This window comes from Aythya marila (assembly GCF_965140915.1).
Source record: "Aythya marila genome assembly, chromosome: 2".
Classification (NCBI taxonomy): Eukaryota; Metazoa; Chordata; class Aves; order Anseriformes; family Anatidae; genus Aythya; species Aythya marila.
The window spans coordinates 69,841,593-69,858,807 of NC_139043.1; the positions used below are offsets into that span (position 1 = coordinate 69,841,593).

The window sequence follows — 17,215 nt, forward strand, 5'->3', positions numbered from 1 at the left end:
AGAAGACAAAAGAAGATCAAAGTTGTTTTTACAGCAACACAGAGGACCTGATGCCACGGCCACTGTACCCTAAGGGAGCATGCCCCTGAGCCACCCCACACCACCCAGTCCCAAAGCAGGGGGGATGCAGGCAGCCCCTCGCATCAGCACAAGCCCCCCCAGAATCCTGTGGTTCTTGCTGCTGTGCCAGTGAATTGAAAGGACAGAGAAAAGTCCCACGGGCCTGCCACTTGAGCATCAAGATATCTACTGTAAGCATGGAGACACTGGGGTGTGGGGACCAAGGGTGTATTGCAATGGTTGGAACGAGTGAAAGCTGCTACTCCTGTGAGTCACTCAAATTCCCTCCACATGGTCTTGCAAAATGGTTTCTCCTCTCCCTTCTTCTCCTTAGCAGTTTGCCTACTCATGCTCAAGTTCATCATTTGCTTCTGTTCTTCATTTAAGTTCTGTTCTTCATTTGATGTCTGTCTGGAACTGCTGCCTTAGAGTAGGGGTATGTATTTGCTTTCAGCTGGGTGAAATTTTTATGCCTAGCAACTTGTTTTGAGGAACAGTAGGGTAGCTGAGTACCCTAGTTTCATCATCCATTCATCATGCAGAATAGGAAGCTTTTGATTTGCATTTCTTGTATTTTCCAAAAATATTAACGAAAAGCATGTCTGGGCAACAGCTACAAAATATGGATGCAGAGGTAGATTTCAAAGGTGCAGCATTTTGCATGGGGTCCCCAAAACAATGGGATATTATGTGTGCTGAATCTTGCCATAACAGGAATCAAACTGAAAATCTTCACAGCTGAAAGCCCAATGCACACAGCATTAACTGTGGGGTTAACAGGACCTAGCAATGCGATGGCTTGTCCTTTTGTATGGCTGAGGCACATACAGTATAGTACTTGTGTCTTCCTTTTTCTGGGTCTCACCAGGTCCAACCCCTGGAGAATGAGTACCTTTGATCTGTGTTTTGCTGTCTGCCCAGGAAGAGAAAACTTCTGTTACTGCAAATCCAGGCAAAGCGTGAAATGACCCTCTTTCTTATCTTGGAGGAAATGCAATGTGCTCCAACCCTGCTGACTCTGAAAGCCAGCCCTGCCCTGTTTTGGTCTATGTGAATTGTAAGGACTATTGGAAAAGCTCAACCAACCTCAACAGCATAATCTACCCAATGAATTTTGGAGTACGTTGGGAAGTACTTTTTTTTTTTCTTTTTCTTTTCACCTTATGCAGCTCCATGGAAACCCTTGTGGTTCTGCAGGTACATACTGAATTATGAAGGAGCTGCAGGCACTTAGAGAGCTGGAACATGATTAATAACTGTCAAATTATAGGTAACACTTAAAATCCCTTAAATCTCTCCTCCTCTCCCTGCTTTCCCATCTTTGTTATTAGGAACTAGGACATGAGCCTGTGGCTAACCTGTCATTCCTTGATACAGTCTGTTTGTGGTTGGAGAAGATCTGAAGCCCTGGGCAAGGAGTTCAGAAACTTTAGGACGAAGTCTTGACCTGGAAGAAAAATGGAGTATTGGTGAGCTGCAGCTCCGAGGATCTCATGAGGGAGTAGCTGGTATGTGCATGCCAACACAAGAGTCCTCAGACTCTTTCATCATGCGAACCACATCTTGACTGCCAGATAAACCACCTCCTTTTGTACTTGCTATTGCAAAATAGCTCCGTAGCAGCTCTAGCAATTGCTCAGAGAGAAATGAAATAGAAAAACATTTCATGCATCCTTAGTATAGCAGGTGTTTCTACAAAAAAGACTAATTGTGCATTTTCATTTGGCCTTTTGCTGCATCTCTGCTCTGTGTCTGAACTGTTTCCTCTGCCAGGAGAAGAGTAGAGCCAGCCAACTTTTTGCAGACCTCTGACAGTGTGTTTAGGTTTGTCAATTTTAGGGTTGTTTTGTTGTATGCATTTTTTATTTTTATTTTTGTTTTAGATTGCACTGAGTAAATTGTATTTATTGTGCTGTCATGCAGTGTTTTGTAGAAAAATTTAAGAAGTAACATTTTTTCTCATTCCTCTTTGCCGTGGAGGCCTCAATCTTGCATTAAGTTACAGGAGAAACCCAGAAACAGTTAATCGAATGTTAAACAAAACGAATGAGGCTTGCACGGTGCCCCGAAGCTCATTAGACTCAAGGTCTGAGTGGCTGCCAAGGGGAGCGAGCTCCAGTGCAGGAGCACTCATCTGAGAAATCCCCACTGCTGGACATGGAGGGGTCGAACCTCAGCGCTGGCTGCAGGCGCCTCCCAGCTAATCTCAGCTGCCATGGCTGGACATGGGGTAGGAGCTCTTCCCTTCTTGTACTCTAGTCCAGAGAGATTTGCAGGTGGGTGGGGGGAAAGGACTGGCCTATTGCTCCAGCCACTTAGCTGTGGAGCTAGCAGGTAGCTCTAAGATCATAAAGACAGACTGTCGCTGGAAGTCAGGTCTGATGAAAGAGCCCCTAAAGTTTGGAAGTGGCACAGAGTTGAGGGGTGCAGTGGGCAGTGCAGAGGGACCCCAGTGGTCAGCTATGCATCTTTTGAACTGCTCTCCATCCCACCCACATCTTTCTCTCCCCAAAACAGTGACTGTGCAGAGGAACTGCTGGTTTATTTTCCCCTTGAGTCCTGTCTCTTTCCAGCTTTGAGGTGGGAGTAAAACCACAGGATATGGATGCAAGATGGAAACAGAGAGGCACATCATTGTCTGTTCAACTTCAAAGTGTCTTCTAGTGCCTCTATCTGGGTTATAGAAGAGTTTTGACTAAATGGAGTCATTAAGGGAAAACTCTTATGAGCAAGGGTGAAGATGCATTCAGGTACCTGTGCACTGCTACTCATGAATGTTAAGCCTATAGATCAAACGGATTCCTATAGATCAGTTTGTGTATCTGTAGGATGGTCTTGCTGTTATATTCCTCATTCATTCCATAATTGCAGGAATCCTTTATGCCAGTGTAAACATTGATCTCACTGCATGTTGGAATTACATAGTATATAAGATGAGGAGAGCTGGAATAACAAGAATGTGTATTTTCTGAAAAAGTAGAAGGGTTCTGAAGGAGGAGTTTTCCCAGAGGGAGCTAAGTTTACAGATCTAACTCATTCAGGCCTTTCTGGTTCTGAGGCTGACACACACATGCACAAACACACATGGTCTAGTATCTATTTCATGGACACATTCTTCCCATCTCAGTGCGTAAAGGTCTTGAAAGCAATAGCTACTGGCAGTACCCCAATTCAACATAACTAATAGGTCCTTCCCAGTTACAAAATCACTAGGGACACATACCTAAAGGAAAGCATTGCTTAAACTACCTTGCTGTCAGAGGCAATGAAACAAGCTGTGTGTCCTTTTGGGCTTCATTTGTGGGTTCTTTGTTTTTTCAGTCCTGGTTTGCTGACTGCATCTCAAGAACTGTGTTGCTAGAGCAACCTCACTAGCATAACTCCTGCAAGTAATCCAGTGGTCTGCAGGAGTTTATAGATATAATTATAAACTTGAATGGGTCTTCATTATTTTGCAACTTTCATGGATTAATAGGCTGCAATTGGAAGAAAAAAAGGACAGATCTGGCTCTCTGTAAACTGTCTCTAACTCAGTGGATCTGCTTGGATTTAAGAGGGCATGTCCTACCTGTATACTTAAAGCAGGTATTTTGGATCAGCATCAAGTGGCCTAACGCTGCTGACTTACACACAGCATCTTCAGTTTACATCTTCTCAGTGTTTGAACCTGGTGTTACGTGTGTAGACATGTAATTACTGGAGTGACACTGCCGCCTTGCAGCTCAGTACCTTTGACCTTCTGCTTACTTGTGTGTGTTCGTAGTGTGAGTATAGAGATATGGAAGTACATCTATGAGCAGAAAATATCTATGCTTTACTGTCTTTTCCTGTGTACCTAGGTGGGAAATCTTAGCTACAATAACTATCCAAGAAAGCTTTTTGACGCAAATAATCATCAGAGGAAACAAATGCCCTTGTGGTTTCTACCGGGTAAGTACATCCTGAATCTCCAGGCTAACAGGAACAGTTCTTTACAGGCTGACATTCATTTTCCAGGTCTAAATTTCAGTTAAGAGTTTGTTTTCACATTGGCATCCCTCCTAGCAATTGTTACACTGCCTGTTCATACTTCCCAGCCTAGAGGAGCCATGGAGAGGTTTTATCTTAGTGGTCTCTATCTCTATGGTCACCAAAACAGCTTAGGCATATTCTTTGAACAAAATTAATTATCGTCAGGTTATCTAGGAGTTTGACTCAGGCACTGTATTTCACTAATAAGCATCCATTTAAAGAGCTTGTATTTAAAAAGAATTGTTATCTAACGCTTACTGGCAGGTTTTGAATCTTACATCCCTGTTGAGATTGATTTCCTGTACATGCCTAATTACTGATGACACAGTAAGATATAAGCTGAAGAGCTATCTTGCAACTGAAAAAAAAAAAAAAAAAAGCTTTAAGCCAAGTTCCCTTTGGCTCAAACAGAAGGAGGCTTCGTTTTATTTCATTTAGTAAAGTCACCATGGAAGGATCCTCCTCCAAGTACTTGCAGAAGTATAAGGAGTGTGTACAAAACAAGTCCAGACATCAAACAGGGCAACTCCCAAAATGTCTCTGCATTTGTAAACATGCTTCACATCTGCTCAGCTTTGCAGTAAGCATGAAATATAAAACTTGGGATATCTGTCCTATTTGTTTGAATGGATGCTAATTCAGGCTGTGGTTTGACGAGATGGAGGCTGCAGCTGCATCTGGATTGAGAAAGTGTTTTAAGAAAAAAAAAAAAAACACCCTGAAGAATGAAAGATATTTTTATTAAAAAAAAAAAAAAAATAGAAAAGGAACGGTTGCCTGATTTGATTTACAGTGCAGCCCCATGAATAGTTGTAGGAGCAAATGCCTAAGCAGCGCACTGCAACGTAGGAAAGGGGAGAGAACAGGAAGCCGTAAGAGTAACTTTTAGCCTTTTCTTGAGATCCAACAACAGTCTTTGCTCGGAAGGATGCTCACTGATGATAAGAACATGGAGGGAAGGAGAGGAGTTTCTGTTTCACAGAGATACATGTCATTTATGCCAGAGTACGCATGAAAATGTCTGGGGACGCCTTTACTGAAGTTGTGTTTCACCACAACTATGGACTGGCCTGCTTTAGCAGGGGTACTTTCCCAAATAAAAACCTTCAGTGAGAATGTGAGCATGGCACTTTATATGCATGTAAAGAGGGAGGGCTTATTCCCAAGTTAGAAAGACAATATACTTCATCAGGGAAAGGCAGTTTTATACCAACATAGGTACCTGCATAGCAGGGACAGTACTCTTAGAGCCCACATCAATTAAAAATGTATATATAGTAGTACCCACCTATATTTGGTACACAATTATAACATATGAAGAGTGCGTGGAAAGCAGGGTCAAGACGTGTGCCTAAAGCAAGTGGCATGAGATGACCTTTGTCCATGGTAGGGCACTAAATGAAACTGTTTTAAGCATCAGTGCAATGTTGTAGGCACTACAATGTCACCCGGATCCAGCTGCTGGAAGAAGTTTTTGCCCACGGTGGCTTATCACTGTCCTTTTTCTGCAAGTTACTTCTCTAAGATTTACTGATGGAGATGATTATCTGATCTACCTCATGCATTTCAGTCACAAATCTACCTGTACATCTGACCATCAAAAAGGGTGTCTGCCCACAGCCTGAGGCTTTTGGCTTGGGGGAAATCATACTGAGTACAGGAGTGAGCTGACCAAGACCAATCTAGACTTTGAAGAGTCTGAGCAGCCTGAAGTTAAAAGAAAAGGGTCTAACAGTTTTACAAGCTTGTACACTATTTGATTCTGTAAATACAAGCACCATGAATCATGCTGTCACTGGACCACTTTCTTACATTAATTAAACTATTTTCTTTCTCTCCTCATGCCAATGTCTGGTCAGACTTCCAGCCTAGAGCACTCATTTCCATGGGAAATGCTCTTCTTTGTGTAAAGTATTTTTGTAGATGTAGAGACAGTAAATCTGTCACCAGTTAAACGTGTAAAGCACAATTTCAAGAGTGCTGCAACCTCCCGGAAAACCTTGGGCTTCAGGATGTAAATGTTAAATAATGTGTAGCAAAAACTATGTGTATATGTTAGTGGGGGAGAAAGGGAAAAGTAACGCATCCTAACAGGTAAGTCGATGTCTGCTGCCCAAGGACTTGAAATTGGCTTGACTTTCCGTCCGTGACAAAACTGCACTTTATATGTGCTCTGGGGCTTGTGTCACTTGGCCCTGTCCCAGCCTTAGCTCTAGTGTGGCTGTATGTCAGCTATCCTGCATGAGTTATTATTTATATGACAGCAGAATCCAGAAGATTAAGCTAGGACTGTACCCCATTGTGTTAGGCACCGTGCAAATACATACCTAACTCTGAAGATCTTATGCTCTAAAAAGTCCAGCAAAAAGAGCAGGAAGGAAAAGGGAAAGAGAAAGAGAGGGAGAAATGAGAAAATACATCCAGGGTCACGCAGCATGGAAGCAAGGCAACAGAGGCTTCTGCTCCTGGGTGGTGGCTGTTTTCGTGCCTTCCCAGCAGCAAGTGCTGTGTCACTCAGTGCTGCAGAAGCTAACTTTTGGGTAAGATCTATGTGCAGGACTTGTCCTGCTGTGACTGTCACAATGTAAGGGCATTTCTCTTCCTGTATGACTGCTACACCCTACTGCCAGAGTTACTGTCCTAATGCCCTGGTCAGTGAAAAAAGGCACATGTGCCTGCATAGTGGTCTTTCTAGGGCAAAGTCCCGCTTTCCAGGTCCAAACTGCTTGTGCTCAACAGGTCACTGAGCAGCTGTAGGTAATGCCCACTAGCCTGCGCAGACCGCTTCAGGCTAAAAGATGCTGTGCGAAGGATACGACGTTGTTAATGCAGTCAGTTTTCCAAGGGAGCTGTGAGAGGTTATTTTTGTTCTTTGTTGTTTTCCTAGCTCACAAAAATGTCAGATATTCTCCAGAGTACAATAGACCTCAGCCATGCCGCTCCTGCCTGTTTCTATTCATCTCCGTAATAGGAGTGAGGGAGCAGCGACAGGGCAGCCCCCTGCAAAATCCTTCCTGAGTCTTGTGAGTGACGAGGCGGGTAGGAAATGATGGCAGAGTGCTGATGAGATTAGCACTTCTTGATCTTCATGGTGTAAGAAATCCCCAGGACTAACTCATCCTTCAAGATCCTCAGTGAGTAATAGGTGTTTTATCATCCTTTCAATTAGAAAGCATTTATCAGCAATCTTTGCTAACTCACTGCATGAATTGACCTGTCATTCACAGCCTCAGCCCTTGGAACTGGTAATTAAATTTAGCAATCTGTCTCAACAGCTCTGACTGAAATATGCAGTATGTTTCCATGTGGGCAGGCAGACACTTTGGGTTTTCCTTCCCAAAAGGAAAGAGTTTCAGGAAAAGTAAATGAATGGTCCCGGATACATAGGCGGACACAAGCCAGTACCTGCAATCATCAAGTCCTTGTAAGCATCGTGGGGCATGGAGCGGCTCCGCCAGGGCTAGGGGCTTTTCTTTGTGTTAGTTGACATAAGATAGGGCCAGCACACAGAGCTCTCTAGCCAGGCAGTACCTGTTTCATCTCAACACTTACCAAGCTGCCTGGTTTGGGGCTGTGAAGGAGAAACATGCCTCACTCTTGACCCCTTACTCAACTTCAGAGTTTCATATCCATACCTAAACTCATGTCAAGCTATGGCACCAGAGGACATGTTTTACTGACAATGGAAACATTAAAAAGTCAGCCAGTCTCCTGCAGAAGGAACTTATTTAAGGAGTTAGATCCTATGGAAAAATGTCCAAACACTGTGTGTTACCCTGAGATTTCCTGGGCTTGACCAGCCAATAATTTTACATGCGGGTGGTGAACAGAGGCCTGTTCCCCTATAAAAGAGTAAAATGGCTGCATTTTTGAGTTTGCAGGGATATGGTTTTGCAAACTGCAATTCCAAATGGACTGAAAGTTTGTTTTTCATGGTGGAACTGTGCTGTGTTAGAAACTACTTCCTTACATCAAGATTACATTGTACTAACTTGAAGATAATGCTAGTAATATCACCAGTACTGCTGACATTGAGACTGCATCTCTCTTGTTATTTCTTGGTCTTTCTCTAAGGTGTCCAGGTATCATTTTCTTTTTAAGATGAGAGGAAATTTGAGGGTTGCTTGCACCGAGATGTTACTTCTAGTACATGAACTTCCTTTCCCTGGTCTAAATTTTTGGTTGATGCTAGTTGATATAGGCTGATTTTCAGCAGCTAACCCACTGCTTTCTTTAAGCAAACTTTGCTCTGAAAATACACATCTTAAAAAACAAAACAAAACAACAACAACAAAAAAACAACAAACCAACCCTCTTCACAACTGCCAAAGGGCACAGAAATGCCAGCATCCCCACTACTCATTCCAGAATTAAGATCAAGTTGCCTGGTTTGGGGTTTTGGAGGAAACACACAATTTGCAGAGTTCACTGAACCTCACAGAGATTTGGTTTTGCATTTGTCTGGAACTGCCCTGAAATATTCCTTAGCCCATTTTACCACAAGAAATATCCTGAGGGGATTTTTTTTTTTTTTTCCCCCTTTTGCTACAACAGCTTTGTCTCCATGCTGTCTTAAGGAGACCACCTACGATTTAAAGAAATAAGGACCTCCGTGAAAAGTACAGGCCAAACCTGATATTTAAGGGCCAGCTCCCCACAGTATTTATCTAGTTGCCTGAGCTGGTTAAACCACAGGAGGAAAAAAAAAAAAAAAAAAAAAAAGCATTATCATGTGAGGGCTGGGAGGGTAACCTCTGTTAAAAAACAACAACAAAAACAAAACCAGCCACCTGAAAACAATGGGAAGAGTGCCAAGGAGAGGAAAGGAAAAGGACTGTGATATTTATGAGGTATAGCAAATAATAGCACTGGGAGGTAGCACAGCTTCCCAAGTATGTGCTTCATGAGCGTAAAGCAGCAGACATACGTCCTCAGTTTTGGAGCTAGAGAAAGGGCCCTGCCTAATATGATTTACTTAAGAAGTTTCCCTGCATTTTTAAGGGGGGAAAGTGGTTCTGGACAGGGAAAAAGGATGGAACTTGGACAGCAGAATATATTTTGTTTTTCCTTTGAAGCTACCCAAAGGTTCCTTGCAGCTTCCTGCTCTCCAAAAATCGTGTGTGCTAACTTCAGCCCAAAAAAAAGAGAAGGAAAGAAACCATCACAATTTAGTGCAAAGGCCACTTCTTTCTCACCAAGGCTCTAAGCAGGGACATAAATTATAGGGTATCTGTTTCAGGCCCCTTTCAATATACTACTCCTATAAGAGCTCCAGAGTAAAATAATCCTCCAGAGATCTGAGGCAGCGTGTTATTAGCAGAAGCTCATAGGTTACTTTTACTGGTGTCTTGGGTACCTTTATGCTGAAGTGTTAGTATCAGCTTGAGAGCACATAATCTTTCTCCTGAGTCTAATTATATATTCACTGTGCGGGCAACAGAATATTCATATGTATTTAATTAGTAAAAAGATTATGTCTTAAACCCACAAAAGCAAGGCAGGAAGAAGTAAGGATGAAAACTCAAATAGCCCTTAAATTGCCCTTTTATCTCAATGTATCGCTTACTGCCTGGGAGCCCCCAAGCCCCAGTGTGAAAGATACTGTAAAAACATTTAAATATAAAGTCATAGTTGAATAAGCTACAGCCAGAGTGAAAACCCAGACCTCTGTTGCGCTAATGATCAATTAAATTATTCTTCATTTGCACCAGCTCATACAGAAATGGAAACATGTAGGGTTTGTGTCTACTCAGTACCTCAGCTGGGCAGCCTATAATGTTTGTGGTGTGAGCTAAAAATCTTCCATCATTTGCAAAAGCAGTTCATTATCTGCTTTAGAAATTTCTCATTTACATTTTCCCATTGCAGAATATTAGGTAAAGTTCTCAAGGATTTGCATTATAGTTCAGTTAATAGCTTAACCAGCAGTTTATATTAAAATAAAAACTGTAAAAGCTGTACACTTGACAATATAATGCCATTGCCTTATCTTTTCAATTGCTTTTTTTTTTTTTTTTTTTTTTTTTTGGTAAGTTTATTGGGTTTTGCAGGTGCTTTCTGAAATGCAGTGGTGACACAATTATATGAAGTTGTAGCAGTTAAGTTTTTACCACAGAGTCTGTGGCTAAAGAAGTGACCAGGGAACTGGGAAGATGGAGGCTCACTTTGTGCTTCTGTGTAGCCTTGGGTGAATTCTTTCAGCTAAAATCTTCAAGAGTGGTCACCTTGCTGACTACCGACTGCCCCAAGGAGACAGCGGATTTCCAACCACTCAATGTGCCCCCACGTAACCCATCTCTAGGCTCATGGGGTGCCTGGTGCCCCAGCCAAAATCTGGGTCAGGCTGTCTTCATACAACTTTGGCTTTGCTTCTCCCTTGTCAAGTTGCATAATAAGTCTCAGAGAGATACAGATTGGAAAGGACTACTGGAAGGACAACTTCAAAGTAAGGCCATCTTCCATTAGATCAGGTCTTCCCCTAGTCAAGAAAAGCACCTACAGATACAGGTTTTCCCAACATGGTCTGCAGTATCTGACTTGGTGCAATGAGTACAAGACCAAAAGACCAATAAATAAATAAATAAAAGCTGAAAAAAACAGCTCCAAGAGTTAGAGGGAATGGTTTCCAATGCAGTTGGGGGATTTGGTCTTGCCGTAACAAATTGCAGACAATTAAAATATGCCATTGCTTTTGAGGATCAGTCAGCACAGTGGGAAAGGATGATGACTGCCCTTCACTGGCCCATGGCTGTCTTGACACTGCTCTCACTGCCTGCTTTTTGGAAGCTGCATACTTTCCCCAGAAAAGGGCGTCAAAATAAATCTGTTCAGTATCCAAAACTTGAATATTCACAGAGGTTTTGTCCTGGAAAGATAGGACCTCAGTGACAACGGAGTAGAAAATAGAGGGCCTCTTTATGCTTAGCTCTATCATACAATATAGCTATTGTTTGTTTGTTTGTTTTTCCACACATCTAGGCTGGGATCCTTGGGCCATATGCAGAGAATGAATTGGGATACAGTGAATTTATTTCTTTAGCATCACAGAATGTGATTCTTCCCATCACATGCCTGTGTACACACAGTGTGTGGAATTTGTCATGCGAAGACTTCTGTTTTCTTCGAAATACCCTTATAAGAGATTTGAAAGGAGTCTCAAAGAATGAAAGACATTGAGGGACTAACTGCAGATCTCTGCATAGAGCACAGGGCCGGCAGCCATGACTCCTGTGTTGTGGTCACTTATTCTTGCTATAGACACTTACTGTGGGAAGCATAGATCATAGTACCTGAATGGTCTCTTCCTAGCTCTGCAATAATTGCTGTGTGATTTTTTATCAGCTCTGCAGACCTGGATCTTCAAAAGTATCTGGATACCTAGTTTGTGTGGTGTGCTTTCTTTATTTTTTCTTTTTTCTTTTTCCTTTTTTTTTTTTTTTTTTTTTTCCCATCCACTGATTTATATAGCTTGGGGGATGTGGTCATAGGACCTGATTCTAAAAGCTCTGAGTGCTGTGACTGCAGCAAAGCAGTGTTTCCTGAGCTAGTCATTTAGACTAGTCAGATTAGCAGGCATGAGTTCCTCAAAACCTCTTTGCTGCAGCATTACAAAGCAGTGGATTTTACTTGTCTTGCCTCTGTGGGAAAGGAGCGCACACTCAGGTTTGTGTTGCTGTAGCTAGACTGCTCTTCCATCTGAGATAGTTCATGAAAATCTGGCTCAATTATCACAGCTCTCCACTAGAGACAAAACATCAGAGGTGCTGAGAGCAGCCAGAGGACTAATTACCTGTGGCCAGCCAAGCCCACACTCTCTTTTCAGCTTGTCCCATCTCTTGCGCTCAGACGGGTTGAGGTTTGCTGCAGAAAGCTGTTTTAGAGTGTTTTGAGATCCTGGATTGCTCTGAGCCTGAAATACAGCAAGCCCTTGACTGCAGACTTGACCCATCTTTTGCACCACTGAGTTGCAACATGGAAAATACCAGGTAATAGGAGTCCTGATGCAAGTAAATGACTGGCTGTGCTGATTCCTTAACAGAGAAAATCTGTTAAAGCCAAACTTTCTTTTCACTCACCTCTATAGCTCTGCTCATTCAGAGATGTAATTGGGGGCAGAGTTCATGTCAGTGGGGCTTCTGAGAAACAGCTTGGTTAGCTCTTTTTTTTTTTTTTTTTTTTTTTTTTTTTTTTACCTGAGGGGGATAAGTGGGAGTTTGCCCGGCTGTGGAAGGGGATGTTGAAGGGGCTGGAGACCTTCTGGCTAGTGGCACGGCTGGTCACATCCTACCTGGGTATTGAAGAGGAAGGTGTGAGACTGCCATTGCAATTGTAAGCACAACCTCTGGCCCTAAATGTGAACGAAAAGCTCTGTGAATGAGAGGGTTTGCAGGAGGGTGTGCACAACAGAGAGGTGTGGTTTTGGGAAGCTGGAGAAGGAGTACACATCTTTTCTCTGTTTCTTTTTGTTTTCCCATCCTCAAACACCATCAGTTTCAAGCATGCCTCTGTAACATCAGGGCTGAAGATTCAGGCTTTGTTTTATTTCTTTTAAGAACAGGGGAAAATAAAGGATCAAACCAGACTCTGCAGTGACTTCTTAAGGCTCTGGTTACATGGTCTGGCTTTCCAAAGCATTGAGCAAAATTGTCTTTGCAGCTCCACAGGAATACGATCAGATGCACCTCCTGTTTCACAGCACTGCAGGCTGAATTAACTGAAAACTTCTGGCCAGTCTGGGTACTTTCAAAGTTTATGCCACTTATTAGGTACCTAAAGATGAAGGTTTTAGAGACACTTTTTTTTTTTTTTTTTTTTCCCAGCTGCTAATCTCACGGGGAAATTTGCATTAATTTACATTGAGGGACTTCACATTTTAGTTTAAGTGATGTGAGTGTTTGCATCACACTAGCAAAGCTGAAGTTAAACCAGTGCATCTTTCTCATAAAGATAACATTTGTGAGGTAAAAAAAAAAAAAGATGTAACACATAAATAAAGTCTGTGAACTGGGAGGACAGCATTAAAGGCGAAGTGCAACCTTGCAGCTTCCCATAGCTGTCTTTCACTTCACTTTTCGGGCCAGTCACGAGCGCTGGAGCAGAGGGCAGCCAACTCTCCCCACTTCACATCGTCCTCCACGGGCAGCAGGAGTGCCGGTGGGACTTGGGGCAGCGAGACCGCTGCTTGGTGGGCGAGGTGGACCAAGAGGCATCACAGTCCTCTGCAGCGTGAGGTGTGTCTCCCAGAGGCAGCCCTTTGTCCCTTGGTGGGAGGATGAGGTGAAGCAATAACTCACAGCCCGCTTCCCACACAGTAACCTCCAGGTCTTTACCTCTGTGCAAGGTTTTGCAACCCCTGCAGTGGGCGGAGAGGTGGCTTTTGTGTTCCTGGTTGCTTACCCACTCAGGCCAGCCTGATCCTTCACCAAAGTCCATTACTCCAAACCATCTGCAACGTATATCTCTGCTGTGAATACAGTTCATGACTCTGACCCCAACATGGGGTTTGTGGACATCCACATCTGTGTGAAAGTGGAGGTTTCCCCACTTTCCACCCCATGCGTCTCATCTCAAGAGCCCTGACCAGAGCTGCTGGAGGGGAAGGGCAGTGCAGGTTGTATTGTGTCTGGATCTGACCCCAAATCATAGGAGGACATGTCAGATCTGCTGTCAGGAGGCAGCAGATTTCTTGGTTAGTTTGTGCTTGCTGACACAAAATGGGGAAAAAAAAATGAATTGGGGAAGGTGGGTTTTGCCTTCTTCATCCTTACATTATGTGCAGGTGTGAAGCTCCAAAGATGTAAAATTTAGCTAAAGCCGTTGACTTCAGCTTTTTTCACACTGGAAACTTGGTCACTTTCCCAGGAGCAGAATTTGGCCAAGAAGCCCAGAGCTGACTACAGTCAGCGTTTAGTCAGTAAGGAGGGTTGGGGCCGGGAGGAGCTCCAGGATGGGCCCGGCCTGTGGCCGGCCGTATCTCGCCACTTGAGTGCGAGTGGTGCCCAGCATTTTGGTTGGGCTGAGGACAAGGGCTTCCTATGGAGACCAGATGTGGCCGAGTCCACAGGGCTCGTTACCACCTCTGCTGGTGTGCTGAGGGACAAGAAAGGAGGCTGTCACTGGAGGAGTCCCCAGCATTGCAGCTGCAGAAATCCCAAAGCAAAACAGCAGGAAGCCGGCTGGGTAAACACAGGAGGCGCTTGGAAATAAATGCCCCACAGAGGCACAGACAACCTTTCCAAAATCCATTTAAAACAATTGGCCTCCACCTGGGTTAGGCCGGGGGGTGGCCATCGGGCTGCAGGGGCCTGCTGGCGTCCCACACGAGGCAGTCAGTGTGGACGAACAACACGGGGCCAGCACCAGGCCCTGCTGGAGGCCAAAACCCTCCCATCCCGGGGCCTGGAGCAAAGTTGAGGGCATTAAGCAAGACACAGGGCCTAGCCCAGCAGATGGATGGCTTGTGAAGGTGGTGGGGTGAGGACACGGTGGGGCTGTGAGGCAGAGATGTCCCCTCACACGCATGCAACCCTGCGTGCGTCGGTGCTGCGGCGCTTTAAACGTGCTAACATGTTTTATGATGCAGTGCGGGTGAAACAAAATAGTGGCTCCTGGCTCCTCGTAACTTGTGTAAACTCCAGATGTGACAATCCTGCTGCTGGCAAAGGGAGCTGTTTATCCCCGTGCTCTCCTCGCATTGAATTAGCTCCCACTATTAAGAGCCTGCTGAAAATGTGCCTGCATGCTACCAAATGGCTGCCTAATTGTGCCTCTGCCCCTTCCCGGAGCCACACATGAGAAGTGCAATCCAAATTCCTGGGCAAACCATGCAGGGCCCTGGAGAGCACTTTTTTGACCCCTCACCCCCTCCCACCCCCCCTTCAGGAATTGAATGTCATTCCTGAAGGATAATGCAGGATTAGGGCAAGGGGAAAATGAGTGGCTTAAACAGCTCCAAACTGCAGCAGCAAAACGGGTCCTTCTCCCCTCCCCTTGCAGACTTTTTTTTTTTTTTTTTTTTTTTTCTTCTTGCAAGGGGAAGGAGGAAAGAGGGCCTCTGGGTTGTGAAATGGGCAGAAGAGGAACAATCGCAGTTCCCTGAAAGCCCCCAACCCCAGCAAGAGTGATGGGGCATGAGCGTAGGAATGGGGCACGGTGATGGGGCACGGTGGCAGCCGCTGTGTGTGGCTCCCCTGCTGCCTCTCCCAGCACACAGGCACTGGTTGTTGGGGATTAGGGGGAACAGATGCACATAAGATGCTTATGGCCTTTTCCAGACACAAGGCCGCTTTCCAATCAGCTCAGAGGAAACAGGGTAATTAGATGGAGTCGCAGGCAGGGAGCAGGGGGGAATTAGCTTGTTACCCAACCAGAGACCGCAAGTCCACCTCCTCCATTCCTCCACCCATTTTTCCCCTCCATTCCTCTGCTCACTCTCTCATTTCAAAGCTTTTTTTTTTTTTTCTTTCCTTTTCCAGGCGGCAGCTGATGCTGGCTGGCTGCTGCCAAACAGGTCTGGCTTCCGCAGCTGGGACTCTCTCCATACTTAAGCAGGGTGATGAATCAGCCATGTCCTTTAGAAAAGGTGATGTCTCCTGGATGTGCTGCTGGGATGCTCAGTACCCCTCCCCGTGAGCGTGCATATTAAGGCACCTTTGGCTGGAGTGCCCTTCAGGCAAAAATCTGAATTGGGTCAGGCCGGTCCCAAAAAAGCCCCAGGAACTGGGGTTTCTGCCCCTACCCCTGGAGTGTAACCACTATAGACAGAGGCTGCCATTCCTGGGTTGCATCGTGCCTGACAGCTCTGTGATAATGCAGGGGATTTTTCCTTTTTAATTTCTTTAAAATGTTGTTTGAGCATGCTTACACTTCCAGTGCATTGTTATCTTTGGTGAGATTTTGCTGGTTAAAGTTCTCCAAATGTGGAGACATGTCCCGTCACCACTATTCAGAGGGCAGCTGTGACAAGGTAATTGTCCTCATGCCCCACAGGCAATGATCACATTTTGTGATTAAGAAGCTCACTGCTGCATTTGTTACCAGCTCCCCCCACAAACTCCTGCCTTGCTTGTTTAGCTTCTGAGGCCAGCCTATGCTGCTGTTTACTGGGAGAGCAGTGCTCTTCTCCAAGATGTTTTGTTTCAAAACCATCAGAATGTCCCAGGGCTTTTGAAAGGGGCTTTACTGTGTCACGAAAGGCAGTGTTCCCCATGGAAAGATTTTTTCCAAATGACAGGTCAGTTAGGCAGTAAACAGCTGAGAGAGGATCACCATTATAGCTGTAATTGAGCAGAGAAAAGCTGACCCCAGCTCTGAGGCAAAGAAACTGGCCAGTTTCTGAACTTCTCCAAACGAACGTGCTGCTCCTTACTGGTGGTACCCTTGAGCACATCCTGTAGATAATTTTCTGAGATTGACATTAACCTCTTCTCATATGTATGCGGAGATCGAGTGTTGAAATCCACTCGAGAGCTGGATGGAAAATTTCTGACAATGGTTTGCTGTCAGGAAATGCTGGTTCAGCAAGAGGAAAAGATGTCAGCTTCAACAGTAAAAAAAGGATCAGAAAGAAGCAGAAAAAATGATACCATTGAAGATAGCCTCCTGAGGGCTTTTTGAAGCAGTGTGGTTTATTTTTCAGTGCTGTGTTTTTATTGCTCAAGTTGACATGGCCAGAGCAGTGGCTGCATCATTTTTTTTTTTTCCTGTGGCTTTGTTCAGTATGTGGCAGAGAAGAGCTTGTGTACACCCAACACCTCCATACAATATGGGAGATGTTAACAGTGCAAATGGGGGGAAAGAAATTCTCTCCAGTGTCCCATCTTGTGTATGAAAAGCACCACTACAGAGCACAAAACTCCCTCAGAGATGTGCTTGGGCCGCTCGCTCCTGAAGCCATCTTATCCCCATCTCCTGGCTATGTGAGATAGCCAACCACCTAGGAAAGCTGTCAGCACCCTCGTGCCTCAGCACACTGCTTGTTTATGTACCTCCAGTGCCTGAGGTCCAGTAATTCTAAAAATGGCATCTTTCCTGAATGTCCAAGCCCTCGCAGGAGGACAAAAATAAATACCCAGAACAGGAATAAGACATGGGTGAACTGGAAGGATAAACACGTGTTGCATGGCAAGTATGTGCAGCAGTGCTT

General features: G+C 44.5%; 1 protein-coding gene across 1 annotated transcript in view; it reads left to right on the plus strand.

Annotated features, from left to right (window-relative positions):
* Nucleotides 1-2,210: 2,210 nt before the first annotated feature.
* The window catches only part of LOC309875694 (uncharacterized protein), a gene marked incomplete at its 3' end in the record, with an annotated part of 35,691 nt that continues 20,686 nt past the window's right edge, over nt 2,211-17,215 (plus strand). The window contains exons 1-2 of the mRNA XM_082755360.1: nt 2,211-2,290; nt 3,900-3,990. Of these exons, the coding sequence (XP_082611486.1) occupies nt 2,286-2,290; nt 3,900-3,990 (96 nt within the window). The 5' untranslated portion in view covers nt 2,211-2,285. The remainder of the gene's footprint in view (nt 2,291-3,899; nt 3,991-17,215) is intronic.